The sequence below is a fragment of the Trachurus trachurus genome (assembly GCF_905171665.1).
Source record: "Trachurus trachurus genome assembly, chromosome: 7".
In the NCBI taxonomy this organism is placed as follows: Eukaryota; Metazoa; Chordata; class Actinopteri; order Carangiformes; family Carangidae; genus Trachurus; species Trachurus trachurus.
This window is the reverse complement of record NC_139901.1, coordinates 30916529-30925446: the sequence shown is the minus strand read 5'-3', so window position 1 is coordinate 30925446 and position 8918 is coordinate 30916529. Positions and strand designations below refer to the sequence as shown.

The window sequence follows — 8918 nt, the reverse complement described above, 5'->3', positions numbered from 1 at the left end:
TAGATCTCAATTAATGAAATATTGCAGTTTAAAATCGTTATTCAATATATAGTAGAGTGTGTTGAGAACAAAATAACATAAAAATGATCAATGTAAATCAAACTTATCATACCAGGTTGATTTCACACAGGTGTGATATACTTGGAGTTACAATGTGTTGTTGAAGTGCTCCCTTTAGTAGCTCATTTTGGACCTGAAAAATAGAACTAATTGTAATAGAATTTTTTTCACCATACATCATTTCTATGAGGTGTCCAGAACAACATATTAAAAGTCCTAAGAAATCCTAGTTGGGGAAATATGTTTAATTCCCATCAATCCAAGATTGATTTATACACAGTCTATGGTGCCAATAAGGCCAGAAAACAATACCCAATGGGGTTATATTTTTCCTTTACTCCTATCACAATGAAACTTTACACAATGAAAGTATACATGAAATGTAACATTTTTTTGTATTATAAGTTTCTTTGAAAATGAATTTGAATATGCAAATGAGCCATACACTTATCAAATATGCCCAAAATACACCAGAATAGGCTTTTTTTTCCTTTACTCCTACCACAATCAAACTTCACAAAAAAAAAACCATTCCTTCACAGTTTTTTACACAGGACAGGAAGTCACCTGCAGCTTCAGCGTCATGATTCAATCTGACTGTAAACACAACACCGCCCCCCGGTGGTCGAGTCTCACAGCAACAACAACAACAGAACGATCAACCTCCATCATCCTCTCAGGTTAAACACGTTTTCTCTTCCAACAAACACACACAAACAGTTTGTGTTGAATATTTAATCATCTACAGACTCTTGAATCCTCAGAGGAAGTGATAAATAACTGACCGGCTGTGGAGCTTTTTTAGAAAAAGGGTCCTATCATGTTCCCCGCTTTTCCCCAAATAGGACCCGGGGAACATGCAACTTTTGGTCCCATACCTGGAAGTGGAGTTGTGAGTGACTTGGCATATTTTTGCTATTTGTTTTAAATAAGCTACACACACACACTAAAAGTCTTTAAGAAAGAAACCTTCTTGTAGTAGATAATCAAACCCATCAGAGCTTTATTAGAATCTGCATTTGTTTACAAAACAACCAAAGTGGAGTTCACAGAGTACTCACAAACACACACAGACAAACTCAGACACACACACACAGACACAGACACACACACACACACCCCCAGTCCGCCTTAGGGCTGCATGCGGATGGCCCCGTCCAGTCTGATGACCTCGCCGTTGATCATCGGGTTCTCGGCCAGTGATGTCACCAGGTGGGCGAACTCCGCGGGGTCTCCCAGGCGGGAGGGGAAGGGCACCTGTCGGGCCAGAAAGGAGCGCACCTTCTCTGGGAGGCCGGCCAGCAGCGGAGTGGAGAACAGACCTGGAGGAGGAAGACAGAGAATATTTATCTAGATGACAAGAAAACGCCCCAAAGTTTAAGGGATATTCCCCTCTAAATTTAACCGATGTGGTTCTCAAACCTTTTTACATCAAGGAGCCTAAATTGACACAATTTAGACCACGGACCCCCATTGGATAAAAATTTGAAGCAAACACCAGAAATACACAAATATTTGTTATGAGACTGAAGAACTTTACTTTTTCAGTCAATGTACGTTCAAAATTAGGGCCAATGGCGTGAACTTTTGGAAAATATTGTAGATACATTTCTGGGGGGGGGGGTACAATTTCTCCAAAAATGTTTAAACATTTCTAGAAAAAAGTGGTAAAAATTCTCAAAAAAGTGGTCAAATTAAAAAAATAAAAAAACAAAACAACTAAAAAAAAGAAAAGAAATAATATTTTTTTAAAAAGTGGTAAAAAAAAATCTCAAAAAAAAAGTTGGGGGACCCCTTGAACCCTCTCAGACCCCACTTTGAGAACCACTGGGTTGAACTTACAGAGGAATTTCCCTTTAGATCAGATTTGACTACTATCTGTTGTTGTAGTTGTATTGATTTCATGGGGGTGGTTGAACCAGCAGGATCAATAAAATAAAGGTTCATAAAGTCATGTGATGGTCACCACTCACCAGGCGCTATGGTGACGACTCTGATGCCCATCGGCGCCAGGTCTCGTGCGATAGGCAGCGTCATTCCCACGATGCCGCCTTTAGATGCAGAGTACGCTGCCTGGCCCACCTGCACACACACACACACACACACACACACAGATTTTAATTTCTAACGCTTCTTATGTTAAATATTACATTTTCACCTATAGCAGCTTATTATCAGACCCCACATCCACTAAAGGGCATTCCAACCAAATCTGTTATGTAACATTTGCAACACACTTCAGTTTCACCAACTCAATATTAAACTTCAAGAAGGGAAAAGGAAATATATAAGTAGTGGTGCAACGGATCACAGTCTGCGGAATCGATCGCTAAAAAAATAAAAGTTGTACGTGTGGGAACAGGTAGAATAAAGGGGCAATTAAAAAAAACTGAAAACATTTGAAGCTGCAGCTCTAAACAAAACAGTTTGTTTCATCAACATGTTTACTGCCTGAACGTCACGACGCACGGCGTTACTTACGGTGCAGACACACCAAATCGGGCAACGGATGTCAAGTCGACGGATCTCATTCATTCTCTATGGAGAGCGGGAGGTGCATTATGGATACGGCACGTCGAGTTGACGAACCAGTCGCCGTATGTGAATTTGCATAAAGTAGACTGGACCTGTACTTTATGCAAATGACGTCCGTCCAACTCAATGCGGCCGGCTCCCAAAACTCCGTTCAAAATATCAAACAAGGCAGCGTTGATCAAATATTAATCAAGATTGTGTTACTGCACTGTCCATTTCCCACCTCAAATGTTTTCAGAAACATACTTTAGTGCATTGTTTAGCTGTAAAATGAGATCGTATGTGACAGGCAGAGCAAAAATGAAGCTCTGCCCACTCGCCGGTGCGTTCGGTGATCCGTTGCGTCACCGGATTTGGTGTGTCTGCACTGTTAGCGTCTTTGCAGAAGAACACGTTGGAAGGTCAGTTTCCACCTTCGAATGATCTCCATATCCCACATCTTTACTCTGTCTTTTTTTATGATGATATGAATTTTTTGTACCTTATTTCCATTGTCTCTATTTGTTACTGATCACTTTGTTCTCTATCTCCTCATTTTTGCTCATATAACGTTGATTATGTAGCACTTTATCTCCTTTTTTTTCTCTATGTTAATTTGTTAGCCATAGAAATGTGTTTTGTTGATAGGGGTGGAACTTATGTACAAGCCAATCAGCTTCGTTCCCTCCTTGCACCATCGAATATAAATGTGTGCTAAATAAATAAAGCTAAACCTAAACCATATTCAGAGATGGACAGAGTACTCGATCCCAGTACTTGAGTAAGAGTACAAATGCTACTGGTCAAAATTTACTCCGTTACAAGTAAAAGTAGCTCAGTCGACATGTTACTCGAGTAAGAGTAAAAAAGTACTTGCTTCTAAAGGTACTTAAGTATCCAAAAGTACGTAAAGTTTTAAATAGTAAGAGTATATTTCTTATTTTTCACATTAATGAATGACTATAATTTTTTCTAAATGAATTTAAGGAGCTTTTAACTCTTGTTTCTGAGAATGAACTCTTTGAAAGCAGCTGCACTGATGTGCTGCTTTTAGGGGTTAGGGTTTCCTTCTTTGACAAACACAGCTTGTGTCCAATAGGATTTTAGAAAGAAAATAAAAATAAAGAGCAGACCTGAAAGTAACGAGTACTTCAAAGTCAAAGTTGGTTTGTATTTGTAAAATATTTTTATTCTTATTATTTTGTTTTATTTTGTTGTTTGTCATTTATCTAATTCTGTAAGTTATTGTATTATGTTTTGATTGTCATATATGAGTGTCTGGACCCCAGGAAGAATAGTCCTTACCAAGGTGAGGACTAATGGGGATCCATAATAATAATAAAAAAAACTAAACTAAACTAAACTTTTCAGCCTTTCTCGAAATTAAAGTAAAAATATTTGTCTTGGAAATGTATTCAAGTAAGAGTAGTAAGTAGAAAGAAATCTAATACTCAAGTAAAGTACAAATCCTCTGGATATGTACTTAAGTACAGTACTCAAGTAAATTTACTCTGTTACTGTCCACCACTGCCCATATTTAACATAATTTTAATTCTGTCGGTGTCGAAGAAGAAGCCCTATTGGCCACCTCACCTGTCCGTCAAACGCTGCCACGCTGGCCGTGTTGATGATGCAGCCTCGGTGCCCGTCGGCGTCCGGCTCGTTCTTCCCCATCTCTCCCACGGCCAGACGGATCACGTTGAAGGTTCCCGCGATGTTCACCTGCAGGAATCAAACACAAGACACGTCACATGGAAGCGGGAAGCGGCGTTCCGGTTTGGACTCATCGTCTTCATCGTCTCCGTCCTACATTGATGACGCGCTGGAAGTCCTCCAGGCTGTGAGGAAGCTCCTTCTTGAAGTTGTAGGTCTTGACGGCCACAGCGATGCCGGCGCAGTTCACCGCCAGGTCCAAGCGCCCGAACTTCTCCCTGGCCAGAGACACAGCCGCCTGCACATCTGCCTCCGACGTCACCTAGGAGACGACGACACCGGTTCAAAACTTTATTGTGAGATACGAAGACAAACAAACAACATAACAGACAAACAGCAACGGATACGCAAACTGCAGCGTTCAGTCAAGAAACGTTTTACTCATAACTAGGGTTGCAAAGGGGCGGAAAATTTCCAGAAACTTTCCATGGGAAGTTAAGATGGGGAATTTTGGAAATATTCCAAATTGGAAACTTTCCATGGGAATTATGGGAATTTATGGGAATTAACTGGAAATTGGGGTTACTTTAAACAAACTGTATCATATCCAAACATAAATGTAAATATTTAGTTTTGTCATAAGCAGACATCCATGCAAATAAATAATACAATTAGAAAACATCACATTTCAACAGATTTATTTGTGAGTAGAACTTTATCAAGTTTTAATTCTTGTATGAACAATCAATTATTTTACTGAACAACAAAAACATGAATGTTTTTGAGTAAACCCCCCCCCCCACCCACTCAAAAAGTAAAATTTCAGATTTATTTATTCCCATATTTTCCCGAATATTCCCGTTAATTCCCATATATTCCCGTTAACCCTCCTGTTGTCCTTCTGGGTCAAATTGACCCAATCCTTATTCCCTTCCTTCCTTCCTTCCTTCCTTCCCTTCGTCCTTACTTCTTCTTCCTTCCTCTTTTGATCCAGTTGACCTGGTCTGTTCCCTCCCTCCCTTCCTCCATCTTTCTTTCCTTCCCTTTTCCCTTCCTTCTTCCCACAATCCTTTTTGCCTCCCTCCCTTCCCTTCGTCCTTACTTCTTCCTTCTTTTTTGACCCAATCTGTTCCCTTGCTCCATCTATCTTTCCTTCCTTTTTCCCTTCCTTCTTTCCTCCCATCGTTCCCTTAGTCCTTCCTTCCTTCTTTCCCTTCGTCCTTCCTGCCTTCCTTCCTTCCTTCCTTCCTTCTTTCCTTCCTTCCTTCCTTCCTTCTATCCCTTTATCCTTCCTTCCTTCCTTCTTTCCCTTCGTCCTTCCTTCCTTCCTTTCTCCCTTCCTTCTTTCAACAATCCTTTTCCCCTTCCTTCTTCCCTTCGTCCTTACTTCTTCTTCCTTCCTCTTTTGATCCAGTTGACCTGGTCTGTTCCCTCCCTCCCTTCCTCCATCTTTCTTTCCTTCCCTTTTCTCTTCCTTCTTTCCACAATCCTTTTTGCCTCCCTCCCTTCCTTCCTTCCCTTCGTCCTTACTTCTTCCTTCTTTTTTGACCCAATCTATTCCCTTGCTCCATCTATCTTTCCTTCCTTTTTCCCTTCCTTCTTTCCTCCCATCGTTCCCTTAGTCCTTCCTTCCTTCTTTCCCTTCGTCCTTCCTTCCTTCTATCCCTTTATCCTTCCTTCCTTCCTTGACCCAGGAGGACAGCAGGACTCTTGGAATTCTGCAACCCTACTCATAACTCAACTCTCAGTGAAATTCGACCCCTGATCTTCATTCACTGCAGCAGGTGGAGTTCACATGTACCTTTATAATGACCTCTGTCACCATAGCGACAAGCATCCACGTGGATCTACTGTGTGTGTGTGTGTGTGTGTGTGTGTGTGTGTGTGTGTGTGTGTGTGTGTGTGTGTGTGTGTGTGTGTCCTCTACACTCACGTCAGCCGGAGCGAAGGCGCAGCGCTCCCCCAGTCCGGCCGCCAGCGCCGGGCCGTCGGAGCTGGGCAGGTCCAGGATGACGGCCGACGCTCCGCTCTGAACCAGACGCTCCACGGTGGCGCGGCCCAGACCGGACGCCCCGCCCGTCACCAGGCCGACCATTCCCTAGCAACACACACACACAGGGATGGGAGGAGGGAGGGATGGAGCAGGAAACACAGGGAAGAAAATAAAGGATTAAAAAGAGGGAAGAACCAGGGTCACTGAGACAGATGGAGGTGATAACTGGTCAGAGATCAGCATGATAAAACATTAAATATCTGTTTTGGTTTTGTCTCTTTGGAGGTTTAGAAAACAGGAACAGACATTTTCATCTTTGTGTTTCATAATTTAATAAAAGAATCGCTCACATCAGATGAAATGAGTGAATAATGAAATGAGTTTACAGCAACAATATACCAATCAAAATCCATAACTATTATTCTTTTTATGACATTTTTAATATAATAATTTCCCTACTTTTTGTTTTTACATCCTCTTACATTGAAAAATATTTGTACAGCTTTTTTCCTCGACTGTTCAGGAATTCCATATTTTAACCCCCACCACAGAAATAGTTGCACATTTGTTTTAACGTAGTCTTTGCAATTTGGTGTTTGAAACAAATCTGTGATTGTCGTACTATGTGACCGATACAAATAACTTCTGGCAGATTAAACAACTCTGTCCCTAATGTTACATGATTATCTCATAGCGTGGTGAATGTGCAGGTCACAACTTGTCCACCAGAGCGTTGTGGAGTTGTTGGATTGTGTATTTGATGAGTTTAATGAGGGACAGGTTGACCTGTACCGTTCATCTCCATTATGTTCACTGAGCAGCTCACGTCTCTGCCCCGCTGATCTCAAAACAACATGCACCAATAATTAAAGCAGAAGTAAGCGATCCGGTTGTTTTGGCTAACTTCCTGTCAGCAGATGGAGTTAGCAGTCCCCGCCCTCGTCCCTACGTCACCACATTCACGCACATCCCTTGGCTGCACACACAGAGAGGACCGCCCCTTTATGCCGTTCTCTCTCCTCATTGGATAAAGGTTGTAGGATACAAGGAAAGTTTTCTCCTCGGCTCAGAGCAGAGCAGAGTGACTGACAGACCCGTGTTTCAGACCAAACACTCTATAGAAGTGATTGCTGTCGGAAGATATAACTATTTAAGACTTATATTAACACAAATATTCTGCTTACTTCTGCTTTAAAGGTAATGAACCTATACTGCTATAGACCCTTTCAGAGAGTATAAACAAAGACAGGTGTGGCTCATTAGAAAACGCTCTGGTACACTAAATGGAATGGAGCCTTAATTAGTATCCTTGGTAACACCTGTATTTGTTTATACTCTCTGAAACGGTCTATGACTAGCCTATATGGATTATGGTGAGAGGAGGATCTGACTAAATGTTGAACTGTCCCTTTAAGTTAGATTTAAGTCAGGCTGATATGCTTGTGTCAGTGAGTTTAGTCCTTATACACATAGATAGATAGATAGATAGATAGATAGATAGATATATAGATAGATAGATAGATAGATAGATAGATAGATAGATAGATAGATAGATAGATAGATAGATAGATAGATAGATAGATAGATAGATAGATAGATAGATAGATAGATAGAATAAACCACCGCGGCCTCGGTGTGAGGGTCGGACGGACGGAAGCCTGTGAGGACCCATTGATTGTTCACGTTGATCAAACTTGAGAACAACAACCGAGCGAGGAAGAAACGCACACAACACACACACAGACAACACACGAGCTCGTGCCTGACCACACACAGCGCGCACACACAGTAACAGCAGAGTAAACACACACACATCATTTCTTTTCTTTTCTTTTCTTTTCTCTCCTCACCTTGACACATCGAATGTTCGCCATGTTGGTTCGGACCTGACGTCACAGCGGAGATCGTGTGTGCGGTCGAGAGGAGTCACTACTTAAGAAAAACGAACACGTTTTTACGCAACCGTGATTCACCAGAAGCCAACACGATTCGTATTTATTTGTTTATTTACTTTAATAACACTTTATTAAATTATTATTATTAATCCAAAAACAATAATGACATTAACTATTTTACCTTGGTGCAGCCAACATTTTATAGGCTATTATTTTAGAGATTAAAAATAATTCAGCATCCTGGATGAAAATAAAAATCCTCTATAACTCTAGATCTTTTATATCATTAGGCCACTGATATATTAATTTAGTATAATATTTAGCTACATGCATCATGACCTTCACTGCATGGTGTAGTTACAACAATTCTTACCTAAAGTTTCACCACAGACATTCTTGATCTTCAAACTGGACAAGGACATGGAGGAAAGCTTAAAGGTTAATGGTCAAATACCTTGGATGTGTTCACATGGGACATAAAGGTGATCTATCCACAGGTAAACATCAGTAACTATTACTGAGGAACATGCTAGTAATAGTTACTGTTAGTAACAAACTCAAGTAGCAAAGACAAAACAATACAGAGATACACAACATGTATTCGTTATGAATCAGCGTCTGATTCACCGTCAGAGTGAGAGCTCTGTCATTTTTTAGCCTCTTTGGTCGCAGCGTGGAGAGGCGCGTAAGCCACGCCCCCTCACGGCTCTGATCCGACCAATCAGAGGGAGGGATCGGGGAACGCCCCCTCTTGCTATTGGCTGAATGTTGGCAGTATGAATGTGAGCGCGTCTGACCAATGA

The 8918-nt window shown here is 41.2% G+C and overlaps 1 protein-coding gene across 1 annotated transcript; it reads right to left on the bottom strand.

Moving 5' to 3' along the window:
- Positions 1-1117: 1117 nt before the first annotated feature.
- On the bottom strand, positions 1118-8167 carry hsd17b10 (hydroxysteroid (17-beta) dehydrogenase 10). Its single transcript, XM_083975368.1, has 6 exons — positions 8071-8167; positions 6161-6325; positions 4385-4549; positions 4168-4296; positions 2034-2142; positions 1118-1382 (listed from the first exon to the last, which is right to left on the bottom strand). Exons 1-6 carry the CDS (start codon positions 8092-8094, stop codon positions 1192-1194), a joined length of 783 nt encoding a protein of 260 aa, XP_083831494.1. The 5' UTR covers positions 8095-8167; the 3' UTR covers positions 1118-1191.
- Positions 8168-8918: the final 751 nt, after the last annotated feature.